The sequence below is a fragment of the Psittacula echo genome, assembly GCF_963264785.1.
Source record: "Psittacula echo genome assembly, chromosome: Z".
Classification (NCBI taxonomy): domain Eukaryota; kingdom Metazoa; phylum Chordata; class Aves; order Psittaciformes; family Psittacidae; genus Psittacula; species Psittacula echo.
The window spans coordinates 37,186,611-37,202,825 of NC_137742.1; the positions used below are offsets into that span (position 1 = coordinate 37,186,611).

The window sequence follows — 16,215 nt, forward strand, 5'->3', positions numbered from 1 at the left end:
TTCAGACACTAATCCTAGTGTTTGTTTTCCAGGCAATCAGACACCTGTCCTGTCTCTTCCAAACTCTGAAAGCACAGTCAAAGAACAAGGTCCTCTAGGCAACCTGCTGCCTTGGAGTTTTTTGCTAACTGCTGTTTGGTGCCATGAATGAGCTAATCTGAGAACCACTGATCTACAGCAGTGGTCCAAATGCTGCCTCATAAAATAACATCACTAGCCTCTAGGCAACATCTGTTTTAATTTTGGGTTTGTGGTAACAGTTGCAGCCCTTGAACTTGTGTCTCTTAAGCTTTTCCACGATAACTGAGACTGACTCTTTTCCAACATAGTTATAAATTATGTAGAGCTCCACCAAGGCAAGTTTTGGTAAAAAACTAGGGGTACTGGATTTGCCACAGGTATCCCAGGCTGGAGACCTGTCATTCTGCCAGCTCCTTCACAGAAAAGATCTTTTAGCCTCTTGCACAACTTAAGCTTTGCTCTAGAGTAAGTGTTAAGGGAGTTCTCAAATACTGTCAGTTTTCGACCTATTGACAAAAGGACTTGCCCATTCTAAGTTCTGAAGCACCCTCTCCCTCCATGTTGGTTCTTAAAACCTCTCCCAAATGGCTAAAGCATTTTGTTAATAGGACAGAAATTACAGCCTCTTTGAAACAAGCGGCACTGGCTTTCTTGAACTTATCTGTCCTTCACCTCCTCTGCTCTGTCTTTTTTAGTTTCCTGAGCTGCTGATGCCTTAGAATGTAGCAAGCTGATATTGGCTCAAGAAATACAGAAAGCACTGACCTTTGCAGCTTGGGTTGTAAATGGTGTTATGCATTAGCTCTTGCTCTGTCTTCTGTTGAACTCCTTGTGTTGTATTGCTGGCCCCATACACCTCTTTTGAGTGTTATTTTTCTCTCATGAGTGTACTTGTACAAGCTGGAGCTGTAGCAATGTTGGGGCAAAAGTTTAGGCTTACAGGTACTCCTTTATGATTTTTGTTATGCTTTGCATTAACCAATCAAAGTTAGCTCAGGAGGTCATTTCAGCATGCCATATCCATTCTCATAGGCTTTAGTTTCATGACTTTCCATTGGTGATTGTTTTCAGTGCAATCCTCATTAACACAAGTTTCTCAGCATGTAGGATTCCTATTGTCAGAGTAATTTTTTGAAAACAGTATTACGACCAGAGCTTGAAAATTCCTTGCTTTTTTAATGGGCGCACCATATGGCTGTATATTTGGGAACAATTTTTTACAGCCTCTGTGTGGCAGGGAATGGGCCTAACTCAATTTGTGTTGAATATGGTGTAAATTTACAATGTTATGTAAATGATATCCAATAATAACAACATGTGTGGCATTGGGTAACTTGCATTGGGTAACTTGCTTAGGTGTTCTGAGAACTGTTTAAAAAACATGTCATATGTTTAGCATAGTAAGCTTCAACTGCTCCTTTGGAGCCATAAATAGTTCTTTTAATTAGTTACTTTTTAAAATCCTACTGTCATCAGCTGCATTGGCCTATTTCAAGAATTCCCAAATACATGGCTTTTCTTGTCTAGCATAAATTCATGTTCATTTGACCTCCTTAAAACTATTAAAGGTTATACTTACATTAACATTAGTTCTTTCTTTTGGGGTTTTTCAGGATCACATTACTTTTTATAAGCTTTATTTCATTTAGTATATCAAAGCACTAAGAAGTAATTTGCATAACACCCTGAGTTAAGTGTCTGTTTAAATAAACACTGTACTATACTGAAAAATCTTTCCCCGTAAGACAAACTATAAAGGCTTTTCTCTTAGTTTTGCCATTTCAGCAAAATGGGCTTAAATAAAACAATTTTCAGGCATGATCTTACCTACCTTCATTTGGTTTGAAAGTATTTTAAAAAGCTGAATACATCCTGTCAAATTTTCTTTCTTATGTTATGTACAGGATGGAATTAAATATAACTCCATTAGGTTTAACACTCATTTCTCATTTCAGTTACCTAAGGACAAAATCAGGTATGTCAGGAAATTGGGGAAATATTTCTCTGTGCCAGTTTGATCCCACTTACATAATGTGAACACAGTAGTACAATATGAACTGCACACAGTAGTTCCACACCAGGCTTGTATCTATTCAGATTGATTGTGGCTTCTCTGCGTTTTGTTCCAAGCATTTTGTTCTTCATTTCATCCTTAATCTTATTTCTATTATGAAAATATATTTTAACTCTTTGAATGTAGAGACGAGAGTGAAAATACTGTCAGGTTTTTCTGTATCTGCATTATAATTTATCACTTTAATACAGTGAACTGTGGTCTACCACATTTTTCTGTCAGGGTTCAGTAAAACACATACAGAAGCACAGAATTATGGAGGTTTTTTTAGCTTGCTTTATTTCAGTTTTAATATTATTAATAATTCTGCTACCAAATCCCTTCTTTCCTCCTTTGCCAGGCATTTCAGAGAGTAGTCATCAGTCATCTTTCATCTATCAGTTTTATGTTTGGACAGGTACATGTCTGTGACTTGTAGAGGCAGGGACATAGGCCTTCTGGTTCGTTAGTTTAGCTGAAGTTCCCTGTGAACTTCCTGTGCTACGTTTATTCTACTTTGTGATGTCCTGAAACATCCAGTCCCTAACCAAGATGCTTTTTTCAAATTCAGCCTTTTTTTGTTGTTGTTGATTCAAAGTACTTTTAACTAAAGCAGCACAAACATTTGCGTGTTTTGCAAGGAGTTATCACTGATGAATAGCAAGTGGGTAAAACTGGACTACAAGCACATAGCTGAACATTAATACCAGTGAATCCAGACTGCATACAGATGCATGTTTATATCCAGGCTATGCTACCCAGAAAAAAGGAAATAATTTCCAAAGATGAATGTGTTAGTCAGTTTTTTATTGTACTCTGTTTCTCATTTAATATGCATAAAACATTATCCCACAGCTTATGTATCCATACCCGTGGAAAACATACAGGAAATGTCACTTGTGAAATGGGATTGATAGGAGTTAGTAGAATTTTATTGTAAATGTTAAAAAAAGTAATAATTATTAGTAGAATGTATCTATCTAGGGAATAGTGTTTGGGGGGTTTCGCCCATGTTACTGGCTGCTGGCTGTTTCTTTAGCTCACATTTTATATATACATCTTGGAAGAAGAAATAGTATGTAAGGCAAATAAAACAGTTCTAGGAAGACTATATTGTTTTGCCTGACAATAAACATTTTAAAGAAAAACAGGTATGAACTAGGACCCTTTGCACACTGAAGTGAATTTCAGTTCCTCCTCATCAAACTGACCTTTCTGCTTTCTTCATTGATTCCGTGCAGACTGTTTGCAAATGCAAACAGTAAAACCAAGCTCACAGCATGTCTTTGTCAGTTGTCATGGCTATATGGTGACCTACAGAAATCACTGCAATCATCTTAAAAGACAAGCTAATTATAAAAAATTAGAATACTGTAGGCAAATTCATACTGCCACTTATTAAGTTTGTCCATTTCCTGAATATTCCTTTGTTTTCCATTAGATTTAACTTAGGCAGCCTTAAACCTGTGAGGCTGAAATCTTTCACGACTCATTTACTTGAGCATTAGTATCTTGGAAATTGGATGGGTTGTCTTTTGGCATAAGAGTAGGAAAAAGAAATGTCAGTACTTAGGACAAAAGGAATAATGTAAAATGAAGCATAGCAGCAATAAATAGAGAGCTTACAAAAATAGGAAAAAAGGACTGAGCAGCAAAGAAAGCTGTGTCTTTGTGGTCAGGAAGCGAGCATTGGGGAGAGAACTCCAAGGTAAAACTATGTTAGACCTTGCCAAGGAGATTAAAACAAATAGCAAAGACTCTTTTGCCTTGTAAATAAAAGTGGGAAAGGGAAGAGGGGAGACTATGGTGAGAAGTGTGCACCCTCACATGCTGCCTTTTACTTCCCTTTTTCCTTCTTTTTCAATAGTCATCTGCATTAACTATTTCTTTACCAGTGAAACACTGTCATTGCAACTGCAGTGCCTACTGTGTGCATCACTTGCCTCCCACCCCGGAGACCCTGCTCTCTGTAATACCTATTGCACACAAAGTGAACCAGCTACAAAAGGCAGCTTTATTCAGCCCACACCTTTCTAGGCAGGCAGGGCTTGCCCACAACAGGGGACACAGCGAAGAGCTGTGTAGCCACTGAAGCAGCGAGAGGCCTAGTATTTATCCTCCCAGGGAGCAGATGAGTTCTCTCCAGTGCTATATATCTACCTCTTAGCATAAGAATGGCTGGGACATGCCATGGGTAACCTCTGACTTTTTCCATTTTTTATGAGTTGTTCATATGAACAAGAAAGCTTAAGTTCTCGCTGGCAAGGCAACATCTTCTGCCATAGGAATAGCGTAATTGGAGGTATGCTTAGGGGCAACAAGCAGGCAAGACTACAGCAGCCCAATCCCTAGTGTTAGTTAGTGACCCAAGTCAAAAGAAGGGTAGGAAGGATTCCTAAGCAAGGTAATGTGATGCTCAAGGCACAAAGATCTGGTCTTTACAATGGCTGGAAATCAAACTGTTCAGCCTTTGTGGGTAGATCAATGAAAACAGTATTTTTATTCTTGCAGTGATAGGCACCTCAGTACAGTATAGACAAACTTTCAAGGGAAATTGAAATATTTAAATAAAATCTTGATTGCAGTAACTATAAGGCATCTTACTTCTCTTTTAGGAACTGTACTTGCTGAGCATATGTTAGTTGAGGATCTCCTCAGGTGGACAGACAAAAATGAAAGGAAAAACAGTAACAAAAAGTCACATTTCAGAGTCTGTTCATCGTGTAATGCAGCTGCAAAGGCATCATATTCACATCCTTGTTTGTCTTAGTGAATAATAAATAATAATCAAATTACATGGAGATAACGAAGAAATATCAGCTGATGTAATTCTTCCTTAATCTTAGAACACTTCCATTTCTAGTATTTTGAATCTGTGCTCTTCTTTTCTATATCCAGTTCTTTTTGAACAGGGCTAGTGGGAATGTTCATGCTACATTTGTTTATATAACATACTTTTATGTTTATTTTTTTATATAATACACTTCTTTCAGAAGGTATTTTGTATACAATAAAGTAATTCATTACACATACATACTAATATAAACAAGAGTGTAAAGCTGCAGTATAACAAAATAACAGTCAGCAGAGATTGCATTCACAGAACATTAGCCAGACCTTTTATGTGTAAGTGAGATGCATGGAAGTGAAGTACTAGCCTGAGCCACATGCAGTCCAACATATACCATCCCTTGCACATGGATTTTCTGGCTCCCCATCCCTGCAACTGGTGTGGATGGATTGCACCACGGAAATAGTCTGGATTTTCTTTTTCCCCAGGAAATAAGTAAAGGCGACTTACAGATCTTTGCCAGGTATGCAAGCTGTGCATACACCTGCCTCACCACAGGAAGGAGTGAATGAATTCCTTGTTTTGCTTTGCTTGCATGCATGGCTTTTGCTTTCCCTATAAAATTGTCTTTATCTCAACTCATGAGTTTTCTCATATTTACCCTTCTAGTTCTCTCCCCCATCCCACTGGAGGGGAGTGGCTCCTCCAAAAGGCTGTGTGGTGTTTCATTGCTGGCTGGGGTTAAACCATAATAGGCTGATTAGCTGGCTTTTGGATAATTGTTTTTTTCAACTGATGAGAAGGTACTCATTATCACAATATTCCTATTTCTCATAGTGAGGAAATGAGGAGAAAACGGGATGGAATTTATCTTTTTCCCCTAATTTTGACGGCTTCAAAGCATGTAATTTTGCAGCATGTTCAGTACTTAGCGGGTTTCTTTCATGTCCCTGTTTTTAGGTTGTGCTGTGGATGGCCATCCAACCCCAAACATCACGTGGCTTTACTCTGGTAAGCCACTCAGTCTGCGGCATCGCCTCCTGGCAGCAGGACAGATTCTTCAGATACTCAATGTTAGTGATGCTCCAGATGGTGAATTCAGCTGCCTTGCTCAGAATGAGGCTGGGTTGCTTACACAAAAAACGTCCTTGGCTATACAAGGTAACTTAACAGTTTCAGTGAAGCCCTGTGAAGCTCTTGCCATGGACTTCCCTGCACTGCCTTTCTCACCTTAGATTTCTCCTCTCTGAAGCCAGGACTGTCCTATGCAGCAGGAAAGAGATGTTTTAATGTTTTTCTGCCATTAATATAGAGTTGCAGGACTACCAGGTACCTTAGAGTCCCTTAGGTTTTATTTTACCAAAATCATACCTGATATTTCTGAGCTGCTGAGCATAAAACATACCATATTGATTTAAGATATGCTTATGCTTGTTGAGTCTGGACAACTTTCTTGTCCAGAAATTCAAGATAAAGATGTCATAATTTGAACCCATAAAATTAAAAAGTCAGTGTGTTCATCTGCTAAGGTCACTGTTGCACCGCAGTCTTGTCTTGCTTGAAAACCCTTCACCTGTAAAAATGGTGCAACTGTTTACTGTAGAAATAAGCTGAAGGTGATAAAGCCACAGAACAGAGCAGTGCAAATGGGTTGGAACAGAAAATGCAGCTTTCATGGCTCCAATTATTAGGGATAGAAGGATGGTGAAGAATTTAACTTTTCCTTAAATTTTGCCATAAAATTGTGTTGCAACTCCCTCATTCACCTTCAGGATGGATGATCTGTATGATCTACCTGGTGAGAAACACACTGTTGTAAGATCACAGAATCACAGATACTGCTGGTAACTGCAATTAACCACATCTTCACTAAGTCACATCCCTTTAAAACTATAAACGTAATGTCCTGCATCACCGGCCTCTGGCTTCACTTAACTGCTCCACCATATCATTCACTTTCCATGCCTGACGCTTCTAAGCACCAAAAAAATTGGTGCATTTTTTACATGAAAGACAGTGGCTTACATTATCTGGAATTCTGTTCCATCTTGTTCATTGCCTGAGGCATAGGTAGCTCCCCTTCATGTGAGTCCAAATATCTAATCCTGGAGAATGCCTCTAACTCTCTTTTTTAAGGGCCTCCTGACGGCAGTTTTTGAGTGTTAACATGCCTCCTCCACACTTTTTGGCAGACTACCAGTGGTCAGTGGACAAGCTGATGGCTTGTTCGGCTTCCTGCGGCCACAAAGGTGTACAGCTGCCTCAGCTGAGGTGCTTACTGGATGGGGCCGAAGTCAACATATCCTACTGCAAAGAGAAGCCCAAGCCAGCCCTGCAGCCCATCGCATGCAACAGGAGAGACTGTCCTTCAAGGTTTGTCTGTCTCATGTTAAAATGTCATACATGCTTTTAAGATGTGCTTGAAGAGTTCTTTGAACAGTGTATGATGCCATTGCAGCCTCTCTGGTGCCTGTGTGGAGGAAAGTCATGGCTAAAAGGGAATATATGAGTGCTTAACCTAATCAGCTCGGAATTTGTAGGAACATTTGTGGAAAACTGACAGTACATGGTAGAAAGAGAGTTTACTCCTTCAGTAATCAGGTTAGAAAAAAATAAAGAAGCTATTGCCTGCTCTTTATTAGCAAAGTTCACAGCTTGAGTTGTTTTGGGTGATTCCAGCCTCGGCCTATGTTGCATGTGAATATCATGCCTATTCTGGGCTGCATACATGTGGGTATTGTACAGTCACATCGTTTTTTGCGTTCCACCTGGCTTCATAGCAGTTTATCCCAACCATATAGCAGACAAGAAGCTAGATTTAGGAGCTATTCTGATCCTTTACTCTGAGTTCTCATGGTGCCTGAACATCAATATGGGCAGGACTATAGCTGCAGCTGCAAAGAATTTCCTTAGCACAGTGGAATATATTTTGTAAAATGGGCACATCCTGTCAGATCTAGTGGGCATGAAGCAGGGTCAGACTGAGTTTTGCCTCATTTTTGAGATTGCTAGCTTGTGGTTTCCTTGGGATTTTGACACTCTGCCACTGTAATCCCCTGGTTTTCAGTTACTGCTTAACGCAATGGAACCAGGACAGCTTGCAGCTTGAAAGACTTATAACTACACTTTAGGTCTTCCTCTGATGCTTCCTCTCCATGCAAAACACTTTCCTTCTTTGACACCCTTTGTTGCAAAGAAAAATACATCCTGAATGCCTATCCAGAGAGTCAGTGTAGTGTTCTACTCTCTACATGTTAAAAATGTCCTACTTCTACAATTCGATGGCTCCTTAGCTGAGATCTGTAAACATGCTTTTACATATTTTTCTGGTTTTTTACTCCCTCCTCTCCCTTATTTCCACTGTGGACATGGTGTGTTTCAGTATACAAGCACTTAAAAGTAGTCAGGATCTCAAGAGAAACTCAGTGCAACTTCAACAATGATTTGGGACTCACATTAAAAAGAGTCTAAGCTAAGGCAAGGAAAGGCTGAGTAACCCGACAAAAAGTAAGTGGCCAGATTTGCCATTCTTGCTGCGTCTTGAGTATATGGCAGGGCTCTGTTTGATTACCTTTAAAAATATATCCTACCCCTCTTTTCAGGCAAATGTTTTCTGAGCTGCCAGCTGAGTCATAAAATGGAAGCCAAAAGAGATTTGATGAAATATGAAACATGCTCATTAGCAGCAGTTTTCCTTGGTGATGGCAGTCAATTCCATGGGAATGGTTTATGTCTTTTTATACCTTCCCTGATCAGTAATGCAGCCCACAATCCTCCCTCAGCTCCTGAGAAACTGGTGAGATGTAAGCTTGGAAATAAAAATTAATTGAAATGCAGAGCAGAGCTTTATGAGGGATGTAGAAATTTCAGATTCCACCTCACTAAACTGCATGAAAATAGCAGCAATGTTTTTGTTTTCCATACTGGGAATGTGTTTGTTTATATACTTGTTTCTGTGACCATGGGAGTTAATCACCTGCAGAAAACTGAGAAATAGCAATGGATGCCTCTCCATGGGACTGGAAACCAGCTATTGCCTATTTTGTAGAGTGATCAAAAACATTGCTGGTAAGAGATGTGACAGGAACTATTTTTCTCCTAGTAACATACAAATCTTGTTGAATATCCTGAAACTTAATGAAGCAAACTGCCGACTTGACCATAAAACTCTTCAGGAAACACTCTGGAAAAACTCTTCAGGAAAAACTGATCTTCACAGTTATTATTAATTCACCAGTTGCATCCTTCCTGTTCCTACCTACCGCCTTCCCAAACCCAACTGTATGAGTGTTTCACTTCATGATCCTTAAAGAGACAAAATATGTTGTCCATTTTTGTATGAGTTTGGACCTGGACTATTATTTTCTGCTGTTACAGGCTTTTAGTAGTTAGACTGGTTTTTTTTAAACCCCAGCACATAGAAGTTCAGAGCCTTAGCCTCAGATGGCAAATACATGGTCTGAGCTCAAGAGAAAAAAGAAAGGTGTCCTTTGTTCCTTAGCTCACTGTGCACCAGCCCCATTCCTGAGCAACCTTCAGGCTTTTCTGGATTATCCAAGCTGTAGGGGCATAACAAAGCAGGCAGATGCCAGCAGGACCCAGCAGGCTTTCGGCTATTCTGTCAGAAGCAAGTTCAAAGTGGCCTGTAAGCTACTCCAGCAACTTTACGGACATAGTTTTCCATGCTAAGGGGTGTAAATAAGCTAGTCAGTGCTGGCATTGTGATTGTAGCCTGTGGTGGAGGCCTCTGTAGCACACTGGTGTAAAAGCAGCCATGTCCAGCTCCTGTGCCTGGACTAGGAATACTTACTCAGCCTTTACAAACAGCCTTAAGGGCTAGAGAATTAATTCTGGGCCCAAAGAGCCTTGACAAAGATAGTATAATTAAAAATGTGCTCTTCTCAGCTTTCATCCTCCAGGCACTTCTCAGTGACTACTATGGGAGGCTGAGGTACTCAGCACTTTACAGGATTGCACCCTAAATGAACCAGCCATTGTTGCCTTTCTTTGGTCTAACACATAAAGATCTGTTGACATCAGTGATCCCACAGATGGTGATATGTATCTGCTCCCTGACCTATTTTCCTTTCTCTCACAGATGGATGGTAACATCGTGGTCTCCTTGTACACGGAGCTGTGGCGGAGGCATCCAGATTCGGCGAGTGACGTGTCAGCGCCCGACAGTGAAAGGCAACTCTGTCCCAGTGTCAAATGAGGCTTGTGCCCAGATGTCGAAGCGCCCTGTGGACACACAGAATTGTAACAGGCAGCCCTGTGTTGAGTGGGTTGCCTCCTCCTGGGGCCAGGTAAGGAGCAAGCCAAGAGTCCAAGGACAGCCTCAATAGTGTGGGCTAGAAAAAGACAGAAAATGAGAGGAGTGATTTTGCACCCTGGTATCTTTAGCTTACAGTCTGCAGGCTTTTCAGGAGGCAGCTAAGCTACTCAGCTCTTTCAACTCCATGTCTGATGCATGGCATGTTTGGATTTCTGTAGCTTCCCAAGATCCCTAGAAATGCTGCTTGAAAACCAAACTTTTACTGGAAATCCCTGTGTCATCCCCAGTGGAAAAGTTTGAAACTCCTCTTTATAGTGACAGGTGACACATCTGGGAAACAGCCTTCTCCAAGTCTTAATTTCCCTTATCACCTAGTGAGTGTTCAGTTTTGGCTGGCAGGAGTCAGGACTGATTGCTGTGATAGGTTAGGGGCAGGGGGCTGTACAATAACCCAGTTTTACAAAGTTGCTGATGTTGCCTGAGAATGCTAAAGAAGTGGGACCCTTCTTGATTTGCTTTATGATGAAAAGCAGAATGGAGGGCTAGCTGCATTTTCAGGCTACTTCATGCTGTTTTGCAGATATTCAAATTCTCTCCTTGCAGTTTCATACAATGATCAGATGTTAAAAAGCTTCACCCCATAAATACCAAATGTTATTAAGTATTTAGAGTTAAGTTATTAAGTATTTAGAGTTAAATAACTTTATTGTGAGAATCCACAGAAGAGTTATGTCTTTGTCTCTCTGTGAGCTATTAGATTTCCTGAAAAGATGCTTGTCAGTATGTTATGAGTTATAGCCTGGGACCAGTTATTACTATGTGCTTTCCTCCCTTATTCTCCACTCCAGCTTGACTGAGCCATAGGTGAAAGTTGATGAGTTCGCTACAGTCCAGACTAACGGATAGAAACTCACAGATTTCAGCCCAAAGATTTCCAGAATGGTGATTCACATGGGGCTATAGCATTCCAGGTTGAATGACAGACAGGGTTAAATCCACAGAAGCCAGTTTTGCTTGAGGTTACACCAGATACCGATACTACTTTAACATCACTTCTTGTGAAAGAAAGGTTTTTGAAGGGAAGAAGAAAAGCAGCTTGTCAAAGCAAAAGTAGTCATACATCTAATTGAAATGATGAGTCAGGTAAAGGTATAGAAGCAAGACTTCTTGCCATGCAAGAAGAGGCTAAGAAGTAATTACCCAGACTAAAAACTGTAAGTCTTGCCATACAGCAAGCTTGCGTCCTTTTCTAATAAGCATGTGTAAATTTGAAAACAATGGCAAATGCTATATCATTTTATTAGAGGTTAGAGTAATATGATAGTTTGTTATTAATAATCACATGCATTCTATATTTGTTTGGGCTAATATGCACAACACATTGCACTGCAACAGGATCTTTTACAATGTTAGTATTAAAAAGTGTCTTCAGCTAGTAGAACGTGTTATGTTCACTACTTGAAAACAGTTTCATTTCACTCTTGCCTGTGTATACTGGAAGATTTTCCCATGAAAGGTGAATAAGTTATTGTATTACATTTATGAGTAAACCTTGGAATTATCCTTGACCATGAAAGAAGCAAATTATTTCATTCCCTGTAGAATTCCAGGTAAGGACTAGATTATCCTTGCAAAAAGCCAGTTACATCATCCTTATTTTGTAGATCATTATGGGCTAAATTGTTCCTCATGACAGCATACTCATCTGAGACAATTAGAGAGGTCTGAATTAATTTGTTAGACCTAACCCCTGCATTGTAATGTAATATTTCTTCTTCCTAGCTTAAAAAAAAGAAAAAAACCCTAAGCCCCAAACAATTCTGTACACCTCAGTCTCCAAGCCAGAAGACTGCTGTTTAACTACAGTTAGGAACGTATCACTGACTCAGTGGATCAATGACCTTCTTGTAGTATCATAGGGTATCAGGTCTCAGTTTCTCAGGTTTACTGACCAACTTTCCCAACTCACAGAGAAAATAAATGGACTACCTACCCTACCCCCACTTCTACAATTAATTCCTTTCCTTCATTTAATGTTAGTGTCATTTTGATCTCTGCTATGTAATCTCACATAGTGTTGTACAACTAGTGACTCAGGCTTGCTGATGATGAAGGATATAGCCTCTGCAGATACAACAGGAGTTGTACATACTCCAATGAAAGACATTTCCATCCACGCTGTTCAATGAGGGGGTTGACTGGGAGCATCTGGAAATCTGGCAGTAATTCTCTGACAGTAACTGCTTCTCTCTCCCAGTTGTCAGGGAGGGAAGAAACAGCAGCAGAAAGGGAGTATTATGTGAGGAGTGCATATGAAGTAGGGCTCCCACTTATGAGAGGTAGAGGGAGAAGAAGATGTGTCAGCATCCCTCTCCTGGCAAAAATTCCTCCCTCACACTGAAGTCCCTTTCTTCAACCCTCAGTCTGTTCTTGAATATAACTTCCAGACACTTAGGAAAAAAAAAAAAAAACACACACACAAAAAAAAAACAAAACAAAAAAAAAAAACAACCCACAACACCTTTTTCCTAACTGTTGTTATAATTTTAAAAAGACACAAGTGCATGCTTCATACCTATAGCTAATTATCATTTAATTGAAGGAGAGGATTAGAAGAGTTAAAGAGTAACGTGCTTGATAAGCTTGAATAGGTCAGGGTGACCTCCGTACTGTAGCAAGCTTGCAGATCTGCTGTGTTTGCTGCTTTTGATTATTGTCCTGCAATGCTTTTAAATTATTAAATGTAACGGAATATGGCCTTGGTTGAGTGTGTTCTTAGTTATTAACTTTTTGCCCATAAATTGTGATAGCACAAGCTGCAAAATGCACAATAAAAGGAATGCATTGAGATTTCCTATATGAATCATAGCCTCTTGGCTAATGACATGGAAGTATTTTATCTGTCCTAACAGATGTATTTAAGATTGAATTATTGAAAAAGAGAGGTAATGAGTCTACAGAGCAGATCTAGACATGCAGTTTTAATGCTGCTGAAGGAGAGTGAGGTAGGGCAGAAGATGACTGGGTGCTCAGCTTTCAAAGCCTGTAGAGTTGCAGGAAGTGTTCCAAAGCTCAATGGCAGTATGCAATTTATTTCACAAGCAGTCTCACAAAAGGGGAACATGTCCTGCCTTTTACCTCCCTTACGTGATTTTTCTGTTTTCTTAGTGTAATGGGCCTTGCATTGGACCACGACTGGCTGTACAGCACAGACAGGTGTTTTGCCAGACCAAAGATGGGACTTCTGTGTCATCTGATCAATGCAGCTCCTTACCAAGGTAGGACAGGAATCCCTTATGTCTAAAACCACTGTCCTTTGCAGAGATGTTGGATGAGCTAGTGGCTTAACTGGCAACTTTTGGGTTTCCCTTATGGAACAAAGAGGTCACGCTGCAACCCATACAGTTACATGGTACAAAACTCACCAGGCTTAACCCTAGGCTTCACTATTTGTTCCTACGAGCCCCAGAAAAAAAAAACACTAGCTGGCCAGCAAGTGGAAAGTCTTCTACGCATGCTAAATCCTAACTGAAAGACTGTGCTCTGACTTCTTAAGCTGCCATTCTTCTTCGCACTTATTTAAACAAACACTGTAACTGGGGAAAAAAAGGGATTCCACAGCTTTTGTTTTCCTGCAGATAAACTCCACAGTCAATATTGTAAAGACATATTTACATATAAATCATGCCTGATCATGACTGAAAATTAATAGAATTGGCTTTTTAGCTCCCAGTCATGTATTTTCATTATCTGTGTGAAAAACAGGTGGGAACTATGTATGCCTATGCATTATCTGTGAGATGGCGTAGAAGGGAAAAAGAGGATTTCAGAGAATCAGTTTGTTCCCACTGGCTGCAAAGCCATGAAAAGGTTACAAAGCCTGGCTGGGTCTTACTGATCACCACTTCACTCATTGCATCTTTTCAGTGGTTTGGCACTTCATGGAGAGGACATTTCAGCCAAATCCTTAAACTGTTCAGATGGTCATTTAACTCCAGTAATGCTATATTAGTGCATGCCTGCTGAGGGTATGGTCCTTGACTGCAGTTACAAACTGCTTTTCAGTGCACTGGAGTTACCTTCACCCCATGAAGACCTGACCCATGTGGTGCTCTGAGTGAATTACTTTTCGGATAGGCAAGGTTCGCTGTCCCCAGAACTTGCATGGCACCTGGAATGGTGTGCATTTGCTCCCTGAGCAGCATGGTGACAGTCCACCCCTCTCTCCCCCTGCCCATAGGCCATTGAGCACCCAGAACTGCTGGACCGACCTCTGTGGTGTGCACTGGAGGGTCAGCCTGTGGACTGTCTGCACAGCTACATGCGGAAACTACGGCTTCCAGTCCCGGCGTGTCGACTGTGTGCATATCCACACCAACAAGCCCGTAATGGAGCACCACTGCTCTTGGAGGCCACGGCCAGCCAACTGGCAGCGCTGCAACATCACGCCCTGTGAAAACGGTACTTTGCTGAGAGGAGGGGAGCCACTGCAGCAAGGAGGGGAGGAAAGAAAGCAGAGCTATCTCTCAGAAATGCAGCACTGGACCTGTAGCTGGGCATCCTGCAGTACCTCCATCTCAAACATGTGCAAAATGCAGTGTCCAAAATTCAGCACCCCCGTGGGGAATGGTGCCTATTGTGGTTTGTTGGTGATGGTGCTAGTGCTGGGATTACATCCCCTTGCTAATAGCATGTGCAATGGCTGATGCAGTCTTAACTTTCCATTGATGGTACAGACAGAAAGAAATGCATGAATCACAGACAGGCTGCTGGCTATAGCTAAAATACAGTAAAGTCTAAATCCAATGGCTAGGTTGATGATGGGAATTCCTGGAGTTGAGGCTGCTTGTTTTCAGGTGACAAGCAACTAACTGGGCCTGCCAAAAGATTAGATAAGTTACAAATATTTTTCTAAGACAAAAAAGGACAGATAGTGTGCCTATTTGGAAGCTACACCCCCCTATGGCAGCGTCTGCTTGGGAAACACCAGACAGCACAAGTTTAAATTACTATCTTCTCATTTGCCCTGTCTCCCACTTCGCTGGCTGATTTTGGCAGGCAGATCCCATCCTCGAGCACACAAGCCAGTTGCTGTGCAGTCATCACAGAAGTAGCAGCAGAACCCATCTGTGCATGCCTGCAGCCATGCCAACTCTAAGGCTCCATCTCAGTAGAGACAAAGCAGACTCCACAGGTCCAAACATGTGAGCTGAGTTTGGGGTGCACTAATGGAAGTGGAAGGGCTGAGGGAGTTTACAAGTACTAAATATGACCCTTGCTGTCACTGCAGCCTCTTCCTGCTATGTATAAATGTCCTGTGATGATTCCCTTTCCAGCCTTAGCATGGGAAGTAGGACTCCCTCAGGCAACAACACCCACAAGGTCTTGCAGGGATGGTGGACAGTTTTCCAGTCTGGAGCTCCAAAGCAGGAGGCTGTGGGCCTCCAAAATTGTCGAAATAATACCAGGACCAAAGTCCTAGGGGAGCTCAAAAAGCGTGTTAACATCCTCATCCCAAGCTCTGCTCTGGAATGCACTTATAACAAACACACTACACCTGCTCAGCTGAGGTAACAGTCCCACACACTGGCTCTTCAAGTGTAAAAGGTTGGCCAAAGTGCCTTTGAGCTACTGTTTAACTGGGTTTCCAGTTTTATTTACTACTTCTTCTCTGGTCTAACAACTGTTCTAAAGCCTCCCTAAAATGCTGGTGGGTGACAAACTGACAGAGCAGCCTCAGAAGTCCTCTCCCCAGGTCTCTGAAGGTGAAGGCTCCCACCACATTCTCCTTTGAGCCTTTGGCCGCTTGAAGTCCTGGTCAGCAAGTGAAATTCACGCTCATAGTGAGACCTCCCAACACAAAGCTGTCTTGGTGCCCCTCTCGGCCACCCCAGGAAATGTTTTCAGGTAAGAAATCTTTCTTTCATTGTTCCATCACCATTTCTCCTTTTTGTTTCCCCTTCGGCAGTGGAGTGCAGAGACACCACAAGGTACTGCGAGAAAGTGAAGCAGCTCAAACTCTGCCAGCTCACCCAGTTCAAGTCACGTTGCTGTGGGACTTGTGGAAAAGCTTGA

General features: G+C 41.3%; 1 protein-coding gene across 1 annotated transcript in view; it reads left to right on the top strand.

Annotated features, from left to right (window-relative positions):
- The window catches only part of ADAMTSL1 (ADAMTS like 1), a gene marked incomplete at both ends in the record, with an annotated part of 432,351 nt that extends 416,136 nt beyond the window's left edge, over positions 1-16,215 (top strand). Inside the window, 6 exons of the mRNA XM_080637755.1 lie at positions 5,826-6,026; positions 7,058-7,238; positions 9,964-10,171; positions 13,309-13,418; positions 14,381-14,601; positions 16,109-16,215. Of these exons, the coding sequence (XP_080493881.1) occupies positions 5,826-6,026; positions 7,058-7,238; positions 9,964-10,171; positions 13,309-13,418; positions 14,381-14,601; positions 16,109-16,215 (1,028 nt within the window). The remainder of the gene's footprint in view (positions 1-5,825; positions 6,027-7,057; positions 7,239-9,963; positions 10,172-13,308; positions 13,419-14,380; positions 14,602-16,108) is intronic.